Source organism: Pseudochaenichthys georgianus, unplaced genomic scaffold, assembly GCF_902827115.2.
Source record: "Pseudochaenichthys georgianus unplaced genomic scaffold, fPseGeo1.2 scaffold_409_arrow_ctg1, whole genome shotgun sequence".
In the NCBI taxonomy this organism is placed as follows: domain Eukaryota; kingdom Metazoa; phylum Chordata; class Actinopteri; order Perciformes; family Channichthyidae; genus Pseudochaenichthys; species Pseudochaenichthys georgianus.
In genome coordinates, this window is record NW_027262974.1 from 128,559 (window position 1) to 153,433 (window position 24,875).

A 24,875-nucleotide genomic window follows, 5' to 3' on the forward strand; every position below is an offset into this window, starting at 1 on the left:
TACGTTAGCGGTGTCCTAAAACCGTGGGAAAATGTAAAATACGATGACGAAGAAGAAGATTCCAGTGGCCCCAATTTTTGTCCATTCTGGACAAGTGAAAAATGTATTCGGACAAGTACATTGCCAAACTCACTTGTCCGTGGACAAGTACTCTCTAAAAACGTGTTCTCACACTGCTACTGGGCAGACGCTAAATCTGTAATGGTGCGTTTGGAGCAGACGCTCAACTGATTCTCGCAGGAGAGGAGGACAACACGTGTCATCATCATCCATGGCAAAAAACATGTAGTCTCATGTCTTCCGAGCGTCTTGCTTCAAAAGCGAGGCAAGAATACTTCCTAGCATTTGGAAAACGAAGAGTGGAACAGGCGAGCAAGTGTGCAGGTGTGCGTCATATGAGAAGCCCCGCCTTACATTTTCCGCCACAGATTTGGGGAAATTGGTCCATGCGCAAAGCATTGTGGGGATTTTAAGACCGCGGAGTCTACACTTTAATAGCACTTTTAAATTCGACAAGCAGGTCAGCACCGTAGTAAAATCCTGCTTTTTTAAAATAAGACTATTGGCCAAAACCAAGTGGTATTTATCTTTTAAAGACCTGGAAAGGGTTATTAACGCCTTTGTGACCTCAAGACTGGACTATTGTGGGTATGGACCAGGCATCAATTTAGCGCCTGCAGCTAGTCCAAAGCGCAGCTGCACGTCTCCTGACTGGCCACAAAAAGCGTGACCACATCACCCCAATTCTAGCCTCACTACACTGGCTTCCAATCCGGTTCAGAATTCATTTCATTTAATTTCAAACCTTTATTTAACCAGATTGGTCCCATTGAGATCATAGATCTCTTTTTCAAGGGAGACCTGCAGAATTGATTTTAAAATCCTTTTATTTGTATTTAAAGCCCTAAATGGGCTGGCTCCGGCCTATATAGCTGAACTCCTCCAGCGCTACACCCAGCCAGAGCTTTAAGGTCTGCTGACCAGCTGTTGCTGGTAGTGCCCAAGACCAGGCCCAAAACGCGAGGGCACCGAGCCTTCGCAGCAGCTGGCCCCAGGCTCTGGAACACTCTCCCCTCCATGTGAGGTCGGCCCAGACCCTAGGGGCTTTTAAATCCACACTGAAGACTCACTACTTCTCTCTGGCCTTCTAGTTTGAGTGGGGTCACGACTCCTGACTGTTCCATGTGTTGTTTTTATCTGTTGTGATTTATTGTGATGTAATGTGTTTTTATGTGTTTAAATTACATGTACAGCACTTTGGCTCGACCAAAATCGTTTTTAAATGTGCTCTACAAATAAAATTAGATTTTGATTTGATTTACACATGTGCAGCCTCGAAATGTCCCCAAACGAAGTACGCTGGGCTCGGTAGAATTCCAAGTATGCTGGACATTGGAACAGTACTTCGGCGGCACTCCATGACGTAGTATGCTTGAAATAGTGGCTCTGGAGCAGCTTTACTCGACATTGAGAAACACCCCCTGTCTCTAGCATGTCAAAAGTGGGCAAATGTAAGAAAGCAAACATACAGCTTCTTAATAAATATTCTTAATATATTTTTTTATTAATAATTAATAATCAGATATTCTTCTAACAGTAAAAAAAAAAATGTTTTTTATCTTTTGTTTTTCATTCATTACATTCATTGTGTCTTCTGTTACAAATATTCTTAACAAAATATTAAACAGTAATATCAACAGTACATATTTTCTGTGATTTCTGTCTTAATCACAGGTTCACGTACAGCTTGTGGGTTCAACCTCACACTAACACTAACTCCCACACATACCCATATATATCAGTGTCTACGTCACAACTTCCCGCCCTCCCCCGTCTGCTCCCCCAACCACAGGCCCGCACCTCAACCAGCATCACTGTGCAGCTCTATGATTGGCAGAGAGATGGGGGATGCCTGAGTGACACCCTCAGCATCCTATACAGGGTCGCTACAATAATATAATATTCAACAGTAATATGAACAATAAACATATATTTTGAGCATTTTTGAAAGTTATTTCTGTCTTAATAATATATATATATATATATATATATATATATACATACTATTCAACAGTAATATTAATAGTTAACGTGTACAGTATGTTTTGTTTGTTTTGCCATCTATTCATTACATTCAGTGTGTCTTCAGTTATAAACAGTCCTTGTCATTTCACTATGTGTGTCTCTTTGTGTATACCTGTTCCCTCACTAGTGGGAGGGGTGGGCTTGGTGGCTCCTACACAGTTTATCAATCCTAGGTTTTAGGTTTGTCAGTGCCAGACTTGCAAACGTGCTCTGTGCTTTGTTTTCAATACCTTCAATGTAGAAAAGCCAGACTCGCAGACGTATGTGGTGGCTAATGGAAGCAGGGATTTAAGAGCTCTCTCAGCCAGTGCAGGATAGTCTTTTTTGACATAAAGCCAGTACTGTGAGAGTGAAACAGCTTGAAATGTCACCTTCAACTCCCATTCATTCGCCATGTCTATAGTTGTATTCTGAAATAAATCTGATGTATGCAAGCAATTCTGCGACATTTGCTCCATCCATGCTCTCATCCAGCTGCAGAGCGAAATATTCGCTAGCTCTCACTTGTTCCAAAAGCTGAGCAGATACATCTTGAGCCATGTCACCAATCCGTCGGCTCACAGAATTATCTGAGAGTGGTACTGCGTTGATTTTGCTGGCAGCATCCTCACCTAGCATTTCCGAACAATATCGATGGTAGCTGATATAATTAAATCCTCTCCTATTGTGTGTGGTTTCTTTGCACGGGCAATGTGGTATGATGCTAAAAATGATGCCTTCAAGGACCGCTCAGGGACGCCGGCTTGCTGCTTAAAAGTAGCCGATTGCATCACTAGGTGCTCTTCTTTTCTTTCAAAAAAGTCTATTGATTTATTAGCTTCTGCTGGGTGCTTTTGTTTGAGATGTCGATCAAGTTTAGATGGCTTTAGACCAGTGCTTCTCAAAGTGTGGTCCGCGGATCACTGGTGGTCCGTGAGCGCGGCAGAGCGCCCCCTAGTGGTCCGTGAGTATATTGGTAACATTTCACATTTGAAATTAATTAATCAATTTAAGTTTTCCGCACTCTCGCGGGAATATCTCCGCAATGGAGCAAGGTTAAGTTTCACTTTCGATTGCATGATATAGCCCGGCACAACACCTTCATCACACATGTTGCCACTTGTTTGTACCATTTTCAGGCGATTTGTAATCTGTTCTAGAAAAATGATGTGTTTTTTTGATATTTGTGGAGTTAGGTGGTCCGCGAGTGTTTATTTATTGGTTAAGTGGTCCTTGGTATGAAAAAGTTTGAGAAACACTGCTTTAGACACTCGTTGGCGAGGATCTCGAGGCAGAGAACACATTTAGGTACATCACGGCCGTTCTTACTTGCCGCGGTAAAACCAAACTTTATGTATGATGGCTCATACCTCCGAGTTTTAGACGGCCAGTGGCTGTGAATATTTTGCAGCCGGGACATCTTCATTCTGATCGTCAGATGGTGTTTTTCTTTTAAGATATTTGTCCATTTGATCCTTTAGCAGGAGGTAGCTAGCTAGTGTTCACACAGCAACTCAGTTACACTCTCAGTAGCGACAGCTCGATTCTGATTGGCTTGAAGGGCGGTCGTGTTGTTTAATGTTTTTTTTATATATTAAACAATTGGGCATCAATGGACACATAGATTGATAGATATGCAATTATTAATAACATCTAAAAAAACATTTTTTTTTTTTACATTTTACCCCCTTTTTTCCCTTTCCCTCAACAATTTCGCGACCCACCCCCTGGCGCCCACTTTGGAAAACCCTGCGCTAGGTTACTGTGTGGAGCACATAAAGCAGACCCTTCACGCGATAGCGAGGGGTAGAGCGAGGGATCGCAGATGCCGTCGTGCTCGCAGATGCCGTCGTGCTCGCAGATGCCGTCGTGCTCGCAGATGCCGTCGTGCTCGCAGATGCCGTCGTGCTCGCAGATGCCGTCGTGCTCGCGGACAGATACAAAAAATTAAAACTAAATGGCTCGCAAATTATACTCCCACACATTATACTATCGCTCTCTCTTTCAATGTTGGTGCGCAAATGCGCTTTTTTTTTTAAATCATCCGGTGCTCTTTTTTTGGCGTTTTTTTGGCATGCACACCTGCGCACCAGTTATGTGCAGCCCTGATCATAGGACAGTAAAAAAAAAACAGTTTAAAAGGGGAGTGATCAGTAAAATATGCATAAATAAAAAGAAAGAATGCTAGTTAACATAAGGTAAGAATAAACAAGTTTAAATGATTTGTTATTGGTTGTGATCCTATTCTAAAGATGTTTATTATTATTATTGAAAAGTATACAGCTCTCTTTCATCTGAGTGTTGAGAGCTGTATCTATAAATTCATGTTGTGCTCAAAGTGCACCAGATTGATGCATTTCACTTCAACATTTTAAAACACATCTTCCTGGGGGTGCATGCCCCCGGACCCCCTTAGAGGAGGTGAGGTCCACCCCCAAATAAAGCAGGTTAAAATAATTAAATTGCATACATTTTATTTTGATTGTTTATGTGGATGTGTATTTGTGTTACTGTACGTTCAATAAAGGTGCAAAACACACCTGTAGCGCCTCAAGAGCCTTTCTTGTGCTGGCAGACACATAGAAACAAATTGGCGGGGCGCACTTCGCACACACTAAAAAAATTCCACGTGCTCCGCGCTAACATTATGCTGGGCCCGCGTGCCTTAGCACTGCTGCTATGACTCCATCCTAGGGGAAACACTGCATAGTGTATTGTTTATACGCATTCACTATTAAACTTTGATTTCTTTCCAGTCTGTAGGAATATGAGAAAGTGTAGAGCTTTGATGTTTTGTTTTCTGTTTCAACGTTTGTACGTCATTGATGACGGAGGAGCATGTCATCACTGATAGGATGCTGATATGAGAAATGATATGTTATAGAAATGCCATAGTTCAGCCTCTTCAGATATTGATCCAAACATTCTTTTGTGGTTGTTGTTTATTTGGCAGGTATCCGAACCTGGACTTTGGCTGGAAGCGATCCATCGACAGCAAGACGTTCATCTCCTGCCCTGACTCCTGCAGTGATGATGATGATGCTGATGATGATGAGAATGAGGGTGAGGGTCCCTGTGAGTACCAAGAGACTGTAACCCCTGAACCCAACTCCCTAGCGCGTCCCAGCAGTCCCCACCCCCTCGTGGGCCCTGAGCCTGAAGAAGAGCCTTGCACCAGGACCCTAACCAACGGCACGGCCCTCAGCACCAACTGCGATGACGACGGCCCCCAAGACGAGCACCTTCACCAACAAGATAACTGCCAACGTTCCCGGCCCCGCTCCCCTGGGCCGCAGAGCCCCCATTCAATACAAAGCACTACCTCACTTCCTGTGCAGCCCCCCCCTCCCAGCTCCAAGAAGCCCAGCTCCAGTCCTCCGCAGCCCAGTGACGAATGTACGCCAGGGAGCACCTCAAATCCAGCTACCTCAGTCTGCTGCCTGCCGGCTCCCGCAGCACCTTCTGATCAGCACGGAGCCCCGGCAGGAGACCCCCTCAAAAGCCTCGGGCCCAACCCTGGTCTCATCCTGCAGGCGCTGACCCTCTCCAACGCCAGCGACGGCTTCAACCTGGAGCGCCTCGAGATGCTCGGAGATTCTTTCCTTAAACACGCCATCACCACGTACCTGTTCTGCACCTACCCCGACGCACACGAGGGCCGCCTCAGCTACATGCGCAGCAAGAAGGTCAGTTACAATACAGCGTTATCTGTAAAGCACCTAACAACAAACACACAGCTCGGCTCACAAACCATACAATAAGTACAAATACAAATAAAGAGGTACAAATAAACAAGAATAAAACGATAACAGCCATGAAGTAAAAACAATAAACCATTTAAAAGCAACAATCTACAAGTGTTGAACTCTTTATCACGTCGATCATGTATCATAGGTGCAATGACTGGAGTGTTGCAGGAATGAGTCCTAAAACCTAGAAATAAGTCCCTTGTCTTGAAGTCAGCCATGTTTTTGGTTGTTAGTCTGAAATAAGGTCTGTGGTTAACACACGTTTTGTTCTACAACATCAAACGCTTATTTTTTGATGTGTCGAAAACATTTTGGTTTCCACCGCCTTTAGATTTATATATCTGGTGATTGCATTTAGGCTTCAAGGATCATAACGTGGTGTTAATATGTGGATATTATCCTGTTGAACAAAACATGCAAGTATCATAAACCTGTTTGCCACAGATTACATTTTCTGCAATAATCCAATGGAAAAGTCTCATTGCTTTTTGACAATGTGACGTCCAGGGATTGGCCTAAAAACACATTCACTGTACATTTGGCAAAACTTCTCTTTAACTCACTCAAAATGTCACAGGAACTCTTTAGAAAACTCTTGACATGTTAAGGTATAATTACAAACCGATACACAACGGACATCCTACCTCATAAATGGGGAGAAATCGAGGACCAGAATACTGGGAATTCCCAGATATGTGGGTGGAGACAAAAGCAACCCATCTCAGGATGCTAGATTAAGACTGTCTCGTAGATCACAGTTCACAGTTTTACATTTTAAACACCAATGTAAATAAGAAAATATAAAGTACTTTTCAAATATGATGTCGATTTGAACATTACCCACTTTTATGCTTTTAGTCAGTCCTTGTACGTGAATGTAATACAGTCTTTCTAATCTTATTACATATTTGAACATCCTTACAGACCCTGAGTTTCCTATTCACTGAAACATGTAGCATGCTGTCAGTGAATAACCTTTACCCTGTAACATGTCCATCCAGGTGAGCAACTGTAACCTGTACCGCCTGGGGAAGAAGAAGGGCCTCCCCAGCAGGATGGTGGTGTCCATCTTCGACCCCCCCGTCAACTGGCTGCCCCCCGGATACGTGGTGAACCAGGACAAGAGCTGCACAGACATACTGGACTCAGAGGAGGTCAGTGCACACTTTCTCACTCTTTCTTTATACTCACTGAAAAATGTAAATTAAATAAAACTAGGGATGCTCCGATCGATCGGCCGCCGAACGATATCGGCCGATACTCACTCTGCCGATCGATCGGTGCTCTCTAAAAATGCCGTTCGCGAGAGCCGGTCGCATGATGTAAAATACATGACACTTTTCTCTGTGCGCGGCAAAACAAGCTCTCCAAAATGGCTTCACCGGTCTGGCATTATTTCAGGGTGTCAAAATGACAATAAAATAGCGGTATGCAACGTGTGTGAAGCAGAAATCCTGCAGCTCCACCCGCTGTGACACACACTAAGAGTTAGACCTAACACACTTATTACTATTTGATCTACCTCTGGAACAAGCTAAACTAGTTATAAATATATTCTTCACTGTCGGGTCACTCATTACTAGGGTTGGGTACCGAGAACCGGTTCCAACATTTCGATTCCAACGGCATCTTTTAGAGATGTGAATTTCGGTTCCGCTTTTCGATGCCTGAGGAAATGTTTCTCGCCACTCTCCGTAGCCTACTGTATGACTGCGGGGGGGCGGGAAATGTAGCGTTGTACCTACACTTCCTACAGCTCTCGTTGCCTTAAGAAGGCAGTCAAAATCCTCAAGGACCCACACCACCCGGGTAACGAGCACTTCGTACGGCTGCGCTCAGGCAGGCGCTTCCGCACCACGTCTTCCCGGACAAACAGACTCAAGTTCAGTTTCTGTCCCAGGGCCATATGTGCACTACACGCTGCTAATGTTTAAATGATATAAGCCTTCCGTGCAATACGAGGGGAATCGTGCAATTTAATTTATTTATTATTTATTTATGTACATATTCCCTAACATGTCTTTTTTAAGTCCCATTTATTGTTTTTATAGTGTCTTGTTGTTTTTATATTGTCTTGTTGTTTTTATATTGTCTTGTTGTTTTTATATTGTCTTGTTGTTGCGTGTTGGCACCTTGAGTCTATTGTAATGTCGTTGTACCTGTACAATAACAAATAAAGATCTATCTGGCACCCGCAGCTCACAGCCAAAGTGAAAGCGTGGGAGGGAGAAAGGGAGGGTGCACCCGTACCAGCGCTGTGGTTATTAGCATCTGGTGCTAGCTGCTCTAACGGATATAAGAAGAAGATGTGGTATAGGTATATATGTAACTCTAGGTATAAATACCCTTATTACTTATCGTATCTGCACAAACAAGATATCGATTAGCAAGCTGAGATTCCACAGATTCCAGAAATATTAGTATCATCACTGAGCGATCCGAACTCGCGACAGGGGAAGCGAAAACAGACGTCACAACACGTAGCTTCACGGAGCAAACACGGGAGAAATTCTTACCTCAGCTTTTGTTCTGATCAAAAGTCGTGTTCAATGGCATCGAAACGATGATAACGCTCCAATGTGTCTGTCACTTTGAAATGATTTCTGATAATCCATCTTCATATTTACTAGTTTCAGCCTAGGTTTCAGTTTTCAGAGCATAACATAGGTTTCGACTGCGTGCGCGTCACACTAACTCCTCAATGGTAACGTGTGTATGTGGAACTTCCCCTTCGATTCTATTGGCTCTAACAGTTCAAAAGAGGTGTCAATCACCCAAATGACCCCAAAAGTGTGTTTTTGGTGCTAAATCTCTCTTAAAAAGGTCAAATGTCACTTGTTTTACATCAATCTTGATACAGGGTACTTATTATATGGATTCCTAAAGCTTTTAGTCCACTATCCCATCATTCAAGAGTGGTTTTCACTGTAAGTAATGGGTTTATTTTTGGACACACTGTAATTTACATTTTTTGACCATGTTCAATCTGAATTTACTTTAAAATAAAACAATTCTATATTGATTCTGACTTTTCTACATCCAACTCACAGGTTCATCATTGCTTTGAGAAAAAAGATTATTAATTTATCCTTTTAGAAGGGAAGATATGGTCATTTGTTCTGGGAATGTCATTTTCAAGCCTGAGACCTGAAAAACCGGCTTTGGGCTTAAGAGGTTAATCGACCCGGGCACTGTGTTTACTATAAAAATGTAAGAGTTGGACATTTAGAGCACACTTTGTGATAAGCCGTTCACAGTGAAGTATGATCTTCATTAACTAGTGTCATGGATGTTGTGAGTGTTATGATGTGGTCTGGCCACTAGAGGGCAGGCTTCCCATTTGTCTGGCAACACAACATGTTTGTGTTGGTTTACAGCTGATAGAAATAGAGAGGGGTGAAAGAAACATTTCAACTCACAGCGTCCAGCAGCCAAACAGCCCAGAACACAGAAACTGGACAGAAATAACATCCGTTATAATAAGTATTTTACAAAACAATAAAATCACTTTGCTTTTAATGATTGTTCTTATACAAGACAAAGCAGGAACCACAAACTAAGTCGTGGGAGAAACTCTCATTTCACAACCAGTGCTTCTGGTCCGCTTACCTGAAGCTGAAAATTGTACTGAAAATAAAACGCCTTTTTATGTTTGCCTTTCTTGGTTCATATTTGTATGTTAAAGTGTCAAAGATAAATTGTAGGTAATGAATCATTTCTGTTCTATAAAAAAAAGTGTATGTATTCAGAACCTGTCTACATCACGAAGCCTCATTTAAATAACAAAAAATAACTTTTAAGGCAGGTTTTAAAAGTGAATACTAATTAATTTCCTTTTTTTCTCCTTTGAACTCTGCTTTCCTTCCTGTTGGCCATCATCAGGTCAAAGAGGAGCTCCTGGCCAACGGGCAGTCTGGAACGGACTTTGACGAGGATGATGAGGAGGCTGAGGAGTGTAAGGAGGTGGAGGAAGAGGAAGAGGAGGGGCTGATGCTGAAGGAAGAGCCGAAGGACGAGGTGAACGTGGAGGACGATCTGGAGTACTACAAGGAGCACATCAAGTTCATCGACAACATGCTGTTAGGGTCCGGAGCGTTTGGCAAGAAGATCTCTCTGAGCAGCTTCCCCCCCTCCCTCACCCCGTCCTCGGCTTCCGCCCCTGCTACGGAGACCCCATACGAGTGGAAGCCCCCGAAGAAGCCCCACCATCCCACTGCAGCCCACAACCCCCCTGAGCCGGCGCCCAGCGGGCCCTCAGCCGAGGAGTTTGACTACAGCTCGTGGGATGCCATGTGCTACCTGGACCCCAGCAAGGCGGGGGAGGAGGACGACTTCGTGGTGGGCTTCTGGAACCCGTCGGAGGAGAACTGCGGGGCGGAGCTGGGCAAGCAGTCCATTTCCTACGACCTGCACACGGAGCAGTGCATCGCCGACAAGAGCATCGCCGACTGTGTGGAGGCTCTGCTGGGCTGCTACCTCACCAGCTGTGGAGAGAGAGCCGCCCAGATGTTCCTCTGCTCCCTGGGCCTCAAGGTGAGCCACAGGCCAATCATTCCATGTTAATAAAGGGAGTCTCATACAGGCAAATTATAAAAGACACATTAAAAAGATGAATAAAAGAGTCAAGGACCATGGTGCTGATGTAATTCATAGCCGGTTTTAGCCACATTGTGCGTGGTGTGATTAGAGATGTGCTGGTTACCATGGTGAAACACTCCATATAATATTCAAATATAATAACAACTCCAACTATTTATTTTTCTGCAAATACTGTGATTATTGCCATTTTCAGATGGCACTGTGAACCACCTGTATAACATTAGCTGGGGAAGGGTTCCTAAAGTTCAGTGTGGGAGATGCAGGTGTGTTCTGAGACTCACAGAGGAAACTCCGTCCAGTGTGCCTGCTCCACATCTTGGGACAGGAGGGTTCACAGCTGGGGCTCAGACAGCAAGGACATATTTTAATATCCCACACCTGTTCTGGTCATATTTTCTGTGTTTATTGATCAGCTTAAAAACAACTGATAGGAAAGCTATATAACGATTGTCATTTTAAAGGCATGGAGGTTTGTCTTTTATTGAGAGTAGCATATGTGACCCGCTCTATTGAAATCAGTCGGAAGTCGCAACGGCTCATTTCAAAATAAACGTGGATTTGCGTAAAACAATTGTTTTTCGGGGTTCGTGTGTTTTGTTTGTATTTAAATAAACAAAGTCTTGGCTTTCAGAATATGAAGCTTTTATTTCCAAAATCACACGATAAATACATGTTTGAAGCTCGTAAAGGGAAGAAGACAGGCACCTCTCACTCGCCACTCTGCTGTTCCGCAGCTCTGCTTCCCCTCTCTCCCTCCACACACACTCGCGAGCTTCCCCCAGACCAGTAAAAGGAGACTAATTGAGTCTCTGAGAATGCTCAAATGTATACTTTTAATTAATAAAAAGCGCGGTAATGTTACAAGCAGAAGATGGTTCAGTCAGAAAAACAGCTGTGTTCTGGCTCTCGTGGAGCGAAGGGAAGAGAGCGAGCTCCACCTTTCCAGCTGTTAAATATCCTCTGCTGAATCCTCCCTGTGGGCCGGTTGGCGCTGCTGGGGATCGGCCCTCCACGTCTCCAATGTCCGTTGTTGCGCATTACAGAGGATTCAGATATTGCACATTACATATATAACTAAACACGCCTTTTCTCCTCCTTATCTCTTTCATGACTTTTCATTTAATACATTTTAAACGCTGTAATCAATACTCCAAAAATACCTCACGGCTGGTATCATTTCCGGTAGTTCCGAATGTTGTCTCATGCTACCCACGTCTGTAAACAAACGTATTCAAATAAACTGTACCTTCATTTAATATTCAGCAATACTAATATCTCGACGTCTATAGTTGTAGTGTTGAAATCAGTAGGTTTCGGTGTGCAACACTCCGTGTCATATCGCTACTAAATTCACCTCTATAGTAAATGGTATATTAGCCACATGCTAAATGCTAACCGGAGATTAAGGATTTTCAGAATAAAAGCTTAACAACTGGTTGTGCACAAGAACTTCTGGTTTTTCAGTATAAAACAGCATTTAAACTGACGGTATGTTTCAGGTACTTTTTGCCATCAAAACATTGATTTTAATTTCTAACAAGTCCCATTCAAATCCCCCGTGTTCCGCCACCTGCTGCACCTTTTAATTCTCCATTGTCCATTGTGATACTGCACTTTATGTACTTACGTTTCAAAGGCTTGTAAGCTACAGTTTGCACTGTTTCAATAAATTAAACTAATTTTCTCACCACATCTTTTGATTCATTTTGTCCAGCATTTGCAAGCTGTAGACTCTCTGTCAGAGCCATATATTGTATAATTGATGCTTTCAGTTGAATTAATTCAATCCAAGTCAATGGAACACTCACAAGATGTCACCAAAATCACACTGTCCCTTTAAAATCTTTCAGAAAATGATATAAGTGTATCGAATCGTATCTTTGCTGAATATCGTGATATATATCGTGTATCGTATCGTGAGATTAGTGTATCGCTACAGGCCTATGTGACACATGGCTGGACTTCTATCAATGAAGCACAGCTTTGCAAATTGTTCCCGTTGTGATTATAAGTTATTTGAGATGATCAAATGTGCATCAGACTTTCTGCCGTTTACCGTTTGTTTACTCACTAATCACATCTCCCCTGGATGTAAGGCTATTTTTTTTCAATACAACTGCTTTCATTGTGACGCAATGTTTACAGTGAGAACAGCTGCTGAGGTCAGTGCAGAAAAGGTGTCTGTTGTAATGAATATGCCGCCAGCAAAGGGCGTTGTTGGACTAACAGTAGGTGTGTGTGTGTCTGTTTGTGTGTGTGTGTGAGAGAGAGTTGATGTGCCAGGCAGACAGGCAGGTCTCAGTAGCTTATCTGACATAATTGGTCAAAAATGGTACATTTTCCGTTAGCCTACGAGTTCACCGTTTGAGCGAAGGACTATTCCTTCTCAATGTAGCATGACATTGGATATGCGCTGAAGTTGTCCTGGATTGGATTTTTTCCGATCATTCCCCTATGAGAAGTTTGCAGAAATGTCCTTAAAATGCATGAAAAACGCATATTTTTGAAAATGGCCAACTTTCTGGGGGGCGGGGCTAATGTAAGGCAATTTGAAATATGTGTGCAATCATAATGGCAATATTTATACAGCGTTTCGTGAATATCGGAATAACTATATCCGAGTAGTTTGGAGTAATTTGCGCCATCTAAATCGTCAAAAATGGTGTATTCGCTGTTAGCTTATGACCTCCACGATTGAGCTATCAAAAATGTTCTTCTCAATTTAGCATGATATTGGATAGGGGCTGAACGTGACCTGGATTGGAATTTTTCCGATCATTCCCCAAGGAGGAGTTTGCAAGAATGTGCTTAAAATGCATGAAAAACGCAAATTTTTCCAAATGGCCAACTTTCTGGGGGGCAGGGCTAATGGAAGGCAATTTGAAATATGTGTGCAATTATAATAGCAATATGTAAACAGCGTTTCGTGAATATTGGAAAAACTATACGCGAGTAATTTGGAGTAATTTGTGACATGTAAATCGTCAAAAATGGAAAGTTCTCCGTTCGCTTACGAAGTCCTCGTTTGAGCGATCGACTATTCCTTCGCAATTTAGCATCACATTGGATATGGGCTGAACCTGTCCTGCATTGGAATTTTTCCGATGATTCCCCTAGGAGGAGTTAGCAAGAATGTGCTTAAAATGGCTAAAAAACCCGCACATTTTTCAAAATGGCCGACTTTATGGGGGGCGGGGCTAATGGAAGGCAATGTGAAATATGTGTGCAATCATAATAGCAATATGTGTACAGAGTTTCATGAATATCGGAATAACTATATCCGAGTAGTTTGGAGTAATTTGCGACAGGTAAATCGTCAAAAATGGTGTATTCGCTGTTAGCTTACGACCTCCACGATTGAGCTATCAAAAATGTTCTTCTCAATTTAGCATCATATTGGATAGGGGCTGAACGTGTCCTGGATTGGAATTTTTCCGATCATTCGCCTAGGAGGAGTTCGCAAGAATGTGCTTAAAATGCATGAAAAACGGACATCTTTCAAAATGGCCAACTTCCTGGGGGGCGGGGCTAATGGAATCTATTTACAAATATGTCCGCAATTCCATGAGGAATGTGTGCCAAAATTCGTGAAATTATGAGAAACTATATGTGACTACCACACAATAGTGAGCAGTTTTTTGGAAAAATTACGTTTTTTTTTACATTCCTCGAAAAGGTCGTGGGCTCTGACGTGTGTCCCAAGTTTTGCGTCCGAAGCTTATTTTATGCTATCGCAATTTAAAAAAAAAAAGGTATAGGCCACGCCCACATTCTGAATTTGTTGTAACACTTTAAAGAGCCTGTGACAGCATCCCAACAACTGTTGTGCAATGAAATATTGGGCTACTAGTAATCTCGAACCGTCAGTTTAAAAAAGAAAAAGCGATACCGTTCCGTTAAATATCAATCATTTCGAACATCGTGAGGAAATTCCTTCGACTCATTTTGAAGTTTTGGGGGAAGCCGGAAGTGACGTCAATGCGGGAACGCTTCACTGTGCGGCGAGAGAGACAAACACGGACAAAGTGTGTTGTCATGCGTAGAAATGGTGAATTACTGAGTTTAGGCACGTTAATAACGTTTTAATGAAGTTGACTACAGTATATTCATAATCGTCAGTGCCTTCATGTCAATTCGGCGAACATAAACAAATGATCGTGGTGAAGATGATGATTAAATTAGGATTACAAATCGGGAGTGAGAGCTGCTGAATTTCCTCCCGTAGGATGTGATATAAAAACAAATCGATTATTTTTGTAGTTGTAAACTCAAGTGGATGAAACTACATTTATTAGTGCTTTCATGTCAATGCGGCGAACATATGATACATTAAATGATGAGTGAGGATGATGATTAAAAATAGTTTGTTTCTGCCGGTCTGCATTTCCTGATGAGAAAACAAACCGATGCTTTTTGTAGAGTACACCAACATGGATTAAACGTGTGTTTTTTTTACCACAATGTTGGGGAAATTAATGGATAAAATGCACGGATTATTATTATTATTATTCCCACTCCGATCGGGACACTAGGTCCACCGTTTCCCCGCAGCGAGGCTCCCCCCGTTGACAGTTTACGTGGGCTGGGTGCAGTGGCGGACTGGCCATCGGGACGAATCCCGATGGGCCGGTACCGAAGTGGGCCGGTCGGATAAGTCACTAGCACATCCCCCATAGGCGGCGCGTGAGGCTCAGGTTTGAGAAGGCTAAATAACTTCTTTTACCTGACGCTGCCCGCCTCCGGCGTCTATAGAAAAGAGATCAACTCAGTGTGCGGAGTTTAAATCTCTCAAGTCATATTACAGGATCAAGGAAATACAGTTTAAACTGCCGTATGCAGAGAAGACGCCGACGTGTCGCACTTATCATTCATATTACATCATCAATCAGATCATCGATCATATAATATCATAATATATCATATATCTCCTGATCTGAGTCAGCTGAGCCGTATCTGGCCGTGCAACACTTACAGTGTCACATACTGTATGCAGAAGTATTATTTTAAGCAACACATTATGTTGACGAAACACTCGAGACAAATGTAATTTAAAGTCAGATCCACTCGTGTCTTAGACGTGAACGCGCTCTCAGCTGGAGAGAGAAACCCTGGCTTGATTTACCGAGTTGATAACCAGCGTCGTACCACTTAGCGAGATCTCGTGTGTTAGTTTGTTGTTGTTAGTTTGTTTGTTACTCAAACATATCCAGGGTCTGTTGAACTGGCTTCGTAGTACAGGGCACACAGGTGGCTAGCAGCGCTGAGGTCAAAGACACAGACATTATACATTATATTTGTATTTTACCAGGATGCAGTGACACAAATATTTACATATTTACATTTACTATCTACAGCACCCGCCACCCCTGACATCCCCCACTCCCCCCGTTGACAATTTACTAGCGGTACCGAAGTGGGCCGGTCGAGAGTCCCGGGATGATTTGTAGTCCCAGTCCACCACTGGCTACATGACCGTATGATCGCCCATATTGACGCACCTCATTCCTAAACTTCTAACAGATACAACATAAACCGATCCTTCAGCCTCATATGAGCTCTCAGACACGTTCAACATGAACCTGTCATCGCTGTCTGAGCGTGCTGCTGTGTGCGCCGTCGTGCGTTTACATCTGACTGTATATATATAAAGGTTTACATGCAGATGCTGGGATCCTGGACGGTGCAGCTGGAGCGCTGTGCCCGCAATGACGTCACCCATCATTTGGCGGGACTTGAAGAATCCGCGAGAAGATCCAGAAAATTGTCAACATTGAAGGCAGATTAATGGTTATCAAAGTACAAATATCCAAAATCAGTTCAGTAACGGTTTTCAAGGGGACAATATTTACTCAAATTGATTGGTTTGGATGATGGGGGAAACTCGTGTCACAGGCGCTTTAAATCTGAGTTCGTAGTCACCCCGAGAGTATGTGTAATCCGCTCTTGAGTTATAAATTGGTGGTGTTTTTGGCGCCCCCTATAGTCCAAAATAAAAGTGCTTTGGTGTGCATATTCCCCAAGACAGACTGAACCTATTTACCAAAATCTGTGATGTTTGGATACATTGTTGAGTTATGAGCATTTCTTTCTAAGCCCCGCCTTTTTGCGAGTATGTTTTGATTGACGGCGGAAATATTTATCGTTCTAACATGCTCATTTTCTACGGTAATGTGTCTGACCCTCCACCGATGCTGAATACGAGGTTTGGTGTTGAAAAACTGAAAATGTAAATGTAGGCAGAGCTTAGGGTTCCAAGAGGATTATTTGTAGAGCAGGGGGGTATACTACGAAGCAGGATTTTCGCTTAGCCGGCTAAATTCAGGGAAAACTCCGGCTTTCCGGTCCTACGATGCTGGTTCTCTTTTTAGCAGGCTAGATCTCCATGGTAACTTATGCTTAGCGGCTAACCTGCTGACCAATCAGAGCTCAGTGTGCGGAGTTTAAAGCGATCAAGTCATATTACAGGAGAAAATAAATACAGAAAAGCTGCCGTTGCAGGAAAGACGGCCGGCAAAAATCACCGACTGTGAACGTGAACATTAATAGAATATCACCTCCATCTTCAGAGCAATCTGACTATTATAACATTAGCGTTAAGAAAGCTTACTTAAATATCTGCCACAACATAAGTAACCGGATCAGAGTAACATTAAGTACAGTCCGCGGCATATCACTTCATAATGTTCATATATTTTCTTATCTGAGTCAGCTGAGCCGTATCTGGCCGTGCAACACTCACTGTATGCAGAAGTATTATTTTAAGCAACACATTAAGTTGACGAAACACTCGAGACAAATGTAATTAAAGTCAGATCCACTCGTGTTTTAGACGGGCAGTGATATCATAAACCTGTTAATGTATGCATTCAAACACTTGTTCTGTTGCCAGCTGTGTTCACCTTGCAGGTGCAGCTATGTGGCTTTGATCCTGATCAAGTGTTTAAGTCATGGATGTTTAAAGTTTAACTTCTTCATATGTCTAATATTATAGTTGACTTTTCATTCAGGAAGTATGACGCTGCGCTGTCGGCATGCTTCTCCATGTTTGTGATTGGTCGAATGCTCCAAATACCACCCCTTTCATGTGAACGCGCACCTAACTAGATAGGACACGGCTGGCTTGAGCGATCCACTTGATAACACGCGTCGTAGTACAGTTTAGCGAGAGCGCGTATGTTTTGGATTAGGCCAACCGGCTAACTCTAACATATCCAGGTTAGGTTGAACAGGCTTCGTAGTACAGGCCCCAGGTCCACCCGGATATGTGTTCAAAATGTCAGGTCATTCGGAGTTACGGTGCGACTTTGTAAATGTATTCCGAAATGGGATTTTGATAGGTGGCGCTAGTGAGCAGGTTGCAATATTTAACCCATTGACTCCAGAATATTGAATTTTTCACCGGTCCTGGCGTCCGTGCAAAATTATACAACTTTTGAAGCATCCTAAAGACCTCAAAAAGAGGAAACACTGACGCTTTTAAAGCAACTTCGAGATTTTAAAAGTATCAGGGGCACGCAGGCCATGGTGGCCGTAGGACGTTCAATTATTTTCGGGGCTTCACGGCCAGACCGGCCGTCATGGCCGCCGTGAAAATCCTACCCTGGTGCACTATCACGATAGATATGATATCTCTGAAAAGGCATATCGTGGAGATCTAATATCGTGGAGACCTAATATCGTCTCGACGATATACATCGTCATATCGCCCACCCCTAACGCAAACACATATCATATCTATATTATGCAAGCCTTAATCAGACCTCTTAACACAAAGAATTTCCCTGAGCTTAAGGCATACATAAAACTAACCACACTACGTGTTCGCCTCAGCCTGGCTGTTCACATTTATTTAAAGAGTTTTTCTGACTGATTTAATACACGTGTAATTGTGCTAAGGGGAAACTATTTTCTTCTGACATTATTATCAGAGAGACTTACATTGGTGACTTCAACAGATGTTCCTGCTCAAAGTCAGGTTAATACCGGCCATGGTAAACACTGCCACCGTCCCCATGTCTGGCCCAGGTGATGGCTACTCCTCCAAACGCAGATATTCACAGTTGTTTTTGATGTTGACAGGTGTTACCGATGGACAAGGGGGCTCTGACGGGTGCCGTGGTGCTAAGCGGTCAGACCAACACTTTGGACCTGAACTACGGCTGGCTGAAGATCCCCCCCCGCTCCGTGCTGGACCATCATCCTGACCCAGAAGGAACTCTCACCCACCTCATCTCCGGCTTCGAGAACTTTGAAAGAAAGATCAACTACACGTTTCAGAACAAGACCTACCTGCTGCAGGCCTTCACTCACGCTTCCTACCATTACAACACCATCACAGGTCAGAACCATGTTCACTGTAGTGTTACCAGCACAGGTCAGAACCATGTTCACTGTAGTGTTACCAGCACAGGTCAGAACCATGTTCACTGTAGTGTTACCAGCACAGGTCAGAACCATGTTCACTGTAGTGTTACCAGCACAGGTCAGAACCATGTTCACTGTAGTGTTACCAGCACAGGTCAGAACCATGTTCACTGTAGTGTTACCAGCACAGGTCAGAACCATGTTCACTGTAGTGTTACCAGCACAGGTCAGAACCATGTTCACTGTAGTGTTACCAGCACAGGTCAGAACCATGTTCACTGTAGTGTTACCAGCACAGGTCAGAACCATGTTCACTGTAGTGTTACCAGCACAGGTCAGAACCATGTTCACTGTAGTGTTACCAGCACAGGTCAGAACCATGTTCACTGTAGTGTTACCAGCACAGGTCAGAACCATGTTCACTGTAGTGTTACCAGCACAGGTCAGAACCATGTTCACTGTAGTGTTACCAGCACAGGTCAGAAAGAACCATGTTCAAGAACTAGAAGTATATGTTGATAAAATATGAGTTATTTATAAATGATAATAACAGTGCTGCAATACATGTTGAGACACTGAGATCTGAATGTTTATTTAGATTAAATGCAACATGACTAACATTCAAAATAGTTTTTTCATTGGACATTTCCAAATTAAAGTCCAAGCTAGTTCAAATACATATTGCATTTACACAGACTAAACTGACCGGTGGAACCGAACTAAATGAAAAAACTTTGGATTACTGGAAATGGTCAACAAACCTAGGGTTCCAAAATTCCAGGAATGTTCATGGTGAAAACTCATGAACATAAAAGAAACATTTAATTGACTGGGTTATTTTCTTAGGCTGAATTGACCGTGTTCTATACAGATAGAAACAACCTCTTACAATCATAAGCACCTCTTTTAGAGAAATGAAAACACTAACATTATCATGTCTGACGTCTATTCTTCCTCTTCAGATTGTTACCAGCGACTGGAGTTCCTCGGCGATGCAATTTTAGACTACCTCATTACAAAGCACCTTTATGAAGACCCCCGGCAGCACTCCCCGGGCGTGCTGACCGACCTGCGCTCAGCACTCGTCAACAACACCATCTTTGCCTCTCTTGCCGTCAAGTACGACTACCACAAGTACTTCAAGGCCATCTCGCCCGAGCTTTTCCACGTCATCGACGACTTCGTTCAGTTCCAGCTGGAGAAGAACGAGATGCAAGGCATGGACTCTGAGGTGAGTAGACCGAAACACATCGAGCAGCAGTACTGAACAATAAAACCTATCAGTCAATCAAAGTATGATCATAGAGCACAATATCACTTTTGTTTCATTTACAGTGTGTTAAGTCACCAAACAGCCTAAGCCTCTCGCTGCATAACTAAACCTTGAACCAGCCCTACAGATGTAGCACCCCAGATCAGACTCAAATGGGTGTGTCCCAGTCAAAAGCCCAGCAGATGCCAGTGGCTGGGGGTGTTGCCAAATTGTAACTATAAGCTTTAGCAAAACATCAAGTGTTAAGCCTACTCTTTCATGTGTAATTGATGCTGTAGTGTTTTCCCATTTCAATAAGCATCAGTATTCCAAAAGATCCTCCTGAATAACAAGGCTGTTTCATATTCCCATGATTTCAGCACTAAAGACAAAATGCAGTTGGATTGAATTTGTCTGGAAAGGGCTATCTTAGCACCAGATTCTTCTGCTGAGGGACTTTTTATGCCTTAGGGACAGCAGGCACATATTACACAAACATACAGGAAGTACAGCAGGAATAATGTGCTGTACTCACTAGCCTGCTTGAAACTGTTCCATGTAGTGACCCACAGCAGATCATTCTCTACAGGTTCTTATTTCATGCTTTTTCAAGAACAGCATGAAATATTGGGTTGACTTCCGTTCATATAGTTCAAACACGTTTAGGGTTGTTTGATCATTTCCAAATCAAGATATGTTTGGGAGTTTTGGAATCTTTGCACAATTTCAACACTTTTTGATTGTTAACTTATTTTGTATTGAAAATACACATAAATGTATTACATACATTTATATTTACCTTCTTCTGCTAGTTTTTCTGATCCAGCCATTACCGTATGTGTGACGCTTGATTGAGCATCCTAGTTTATCCTTAAGTTTGCAACAGCCTGTTGTTAGCTCCACATTTCAAGTAGCATTCCCCATTAGCTAACTTGCTAGCTAGCTAATGTACCACATTTGACACTGTATGTATATGAGAAAAGAATGTATTTAATTAGCCAATTCATTCATTTTTCATTTAATGGTTTATTTGGCAGGGACAATGCACAGTAATGAACACTTAAGACATTATAATTAGAGCCGGGACTCGATTAAAAAAATTAATCTAATTAATTAGAGGCTTTGTAATTAATTAATCGAAATTAATCGCATTTTTAATCAAATATACATATTTGACCTGAGAACAGTGAGAAGCAATTTTCACATGGATTTTACTCCAAGTGGTCTACAGTCCAAGTGCATGACATTAAGGATTTTGGGAGATGGCCCTGTGGGCCATCTAAGCTCATTTACAGATGGCCCTGAGCCCAATAGAGATTGCCCTGAAAAATGCACGCGGACGAAATGGCACGAAGGGTTTGGGGGGCCTCCGTCCCCCTAGAAATGTTTGCAGGTCTTAGATGCTGTCTGGTGCATTCTCTAGACTGAATTATAAGATGAACCACCACAATATTATATTGTACAATTTCAATTTTATTCTTCATTTCACTTGTTTGTTTGTTCTTGTTTGTGTTTGCTCGCTTGCATGCCCTGCATAGCTATAAGAAATACTTAAGTTGTTGGTCAAAACACTTTCCATCTGATGAAGGCAAATGCCTTCCCAGATGGAAACAAGTAGAAAACATTACATTCAGTTATAACTGCCAAAACAAACATTATTTACACTATTATGGCCCCTGTTAAAAATGTTTGTAATGTTATCTACTGTAAGTTGGTCGAACGAATGCCTCCTCATCCGGAAGCTGACCGAGCAGACCCGAGCAGCAGTCGAGAGGAGCCGAGCGCATCCGCGAAGCACACGTCAGAGTTCCCGTTAGCCGGCAAATCTAAATATCTTCGGTCAAAATAATTTCCCTTTAGAGCAATACCGCTTCAGTTGCGCCACTTATGTGACAGACAAGAAGAGTATGTGACAGACAAGAAGAGTATGTGACAGACAAGAAGAGTATGTGACAGACAAGAAGAGTATGTGACAGACAAGAAGAGTATGTGACAGACAAGAAGAGTATGTGACAGACAAGAAGAGTATGTGACAGACAAGAAGAGTATGTGACAGACAAGAAGAGTATGTGACAGACAAGAAGAGTATGTGACAGACAAGAATAGTCAACTCTAATGTCTAACACTTAATGTGGAGAAAGAGATGTCCTGTATGGGTTGATTGTGCGTTGATCTGTTGGTAATGCCTCGGGGTTCCGGTGGGCATGTAAACAAATGCATAATGCTGCGCTATACTTTGTGGCCTCACCCGGTTGCATAGCGACACTTATTGTGTAGTTGTCTTTTAATAAGCAGGTAGTCTATCATTAGCTAGAACTAGCTGGATCTGATCGATATGGACATAAACGCGAGTGAAGTCTAATCTGACGGGAGAGAGAGATCAGCTGCTGCTGACGAGTCGAGACTCGACACGCAGCTCTGCATAACCACATGCAGCGGTGAGCGGAACAAAACACACACTTCAGGTTAGAATATCACACGTAGCTATTTTTAATGACCTCTCAAACTACCTAAACTAGTTATAGATATGTTTAGTTTTACTGTCGGGTCACTCATTACTGGATCCGCGAGCTGCATGATACTGGCATAATAGATTGCCCGATCGGGCAACCAGCAGGTGAGGCTTCATTGCCCGAGCTAAATACTAGATGGCCCCGGGCCTTCGGGCAGTCCTTAATGTCGAGCCCTGCTTGAGCCTCAGTGCAGTCCAGTGAGCCAGGGAGCTGGTTATTCTCTCAGACGTGGACTTACTTATCCTGGCCCTGAAACCAGTCGTCTGGTTGAGTGTGGGTTGGGTCAGGGTGTGGTTCCTTGCACTCGGAGTCGGGCTAACGTCCACGCTAGCTGCTACACGCTAGCTGCTACATGCTTTGCATTTAGGTGATACTTTAGGCTTGATGTGCTGCGGTGATATGCAAATTCTTTTTTGCACAATTTGCACACAACCGTGCTCTTGTCGACGCTTCCATCCGTCCGTTTTTTAAAACATGTCCCATCCACGGGGCCGACCAAAGCGGTCTCATCAGCTTGTTCGTTCATGTTTGACTATTGTTCACCGTGGTTTGTTGTTGTTTGAAGTCCCATGCTGAAGTCATGAACGTTAGTTGGTGCTCCAGTATAATCGGTACGCCTGAAACTCATCCAGTGAGAAACGTTCCGCTGTGCAAAAATAAGTGCGATTAAAATGCGTTAATTTGTTTAACGCGTTAATTGTTGTGTAATTAATTCATCTTAATTAACGCGTTAAAGTCCCGGCCCTAATTAAAATGTGTCAAGCGTAACAGTGCCAGATTTAGCTTTGAGCTCATTTCCATCCGCAGTCCCTCACATAAAACATTTAAGAAAATTATATTTTACAAACATAGCAAAAACAAAATACATGATATGCAAAAGAGCAAGAGCAGCATACAGTACAAGTATTTACCACATGGCAGTACAATATAGCAGCTACGACAGGGGTAGGCAAGTAAGTTTGGCCTTGGGCCAATTTTTTGCTGAGCCACAAGATGGCGGGCCAGAACATAATCAAAGCCTAATTCAAGGAATTGATGTTGGTAAGAGGGCGCAGCACCCCTGTTCCCTGGTTCAGAAAAAACTCTATCGCTGATAACCCTCCCCATCAACACTCTGATGCGCAGTCAGATCCGCTGATTGGTTCACTGATGATATAGGCGCCCAATCCAGAGCCTCTGGCTAGACCCGCCCAGAGAGAGGCTCGTCCTCTCTATCCCCATTTCAGTCCCAAAGCCAGGGCTATTATCTGTATTTTAACAGACTTATCTTTTAAATTGAGGTGTATTTATTGTTCTCTTCAAAATTTATTTTTCTATGAAATTTTAGGGAGGATGGTCCTCCCTTTCCTCAATGGACGAGCCTCCACTGAGTAAAGTAGAGTTATTAACTAGGTAGCAGTGTTATTTAACATTTAACAACCTTTTATTCTGATTAGTATTGTCAAGTTCTCTGGGTTTTTGGCATTTATTTGAGTGTTTGCCCACATTTGAGAGGCTTGAGGGGCAACAGAGGACGCATGGACAACTGGAATCCTTTTTCCTTTTCTTTATTTCAACTTTTCAAGGACACATTAGGATTCTTTCAGGTTGAAAACCTTAAAAATATCAAAGGACAAAATAAATCAATTACAGCATGTTTTGCTTTGCAATTTTATATAGTATAACCTAAATTAATCAGTAACCAAGTATTTTACTCAAACTCAATGTATTTAATATAGGGCTGTCAGTCGATTAAAATATTTAATCGCCATTAATCGCATGATTGTCCATAGTTAATCGCGATTAATCGCACATTTTTTATCTGTTCTAAATGTACCTTAGAGGGATATTTTTCAAGTTTTTAATACTCTTATATAACATATGAGTGGACAAATATGCTTTATATATGTGTTTATTATCATTTGAACAATGACAAATATTCTCATGAATATTAAACACAACAACCTCTGAACATTACAAATATTCGCCTCAATTCAACCTGGAACCTCTCATACCATAATACAATACTGTGTGTGTGTGTGTGTGTGTGTGTGTGTGTGTGTGTGTGTGTGTGTGTGTGTGTGTGTGTGTGTGTGTGTGTGTGTGTGTGTGTGTGTGTGTGTGTGTGTGTGTGTGTGTGTGTGTGTGTGTGTGCGCGCGTGTGTGTGTGTGTGTGTGTGTGTGTGTGTGTGTGTGTGTGTGTGTGTGTGTGTGTGTGTGTGTGTGTGTGTGTGTGTGTGTGTGTGTGTGTGTGTGGACACTGTGATGGATCGTTGGAGCTATGTGCAACTCAAGGCATATGCTCGAACGGGAGCTGCCTGGACGCTGCAATCATGTTGCGCGCACTTAGTGTGC

General features: G+C 42.7%; 1 protein-coding gene across 2 annotated transcripts in view; it reads left to right on the forward strand.

Moving 5' to 3' along the window:
* The window catches only part of dicer1 (dicer 1, ribonuclease type III), a 67,247-nt gene that overhangs the window by 31,412 nt on the left and 10,960 nt on the right, over nt 1–24,875 (forward strand). For both annotated transcript variants that reach the window (XM_034078303.2, XM_034078304.2), the window contains exons 23-27: nt 5,018–5,750; nt 6,815–6,967; nt 9,696–10,346; nt 18,492–18,750; nt 19,739–20,007. In XM_034078303.2, the coding sequence (XP_033934194.1) occupies nt 5,018–5,750; nt 6,815–6,967; nt 9,696–10,346; nt 18,492–18,750; nt 19,739–20,007 (2,065 nt within the window). The remainder of the gene's footprint in view (nt 1–5,017; nt 5,751–6,814; nt 6,968–9,695; nt 10,347–18,491; nt 18,751–19,738; nt 20,008–24,875) is intronic.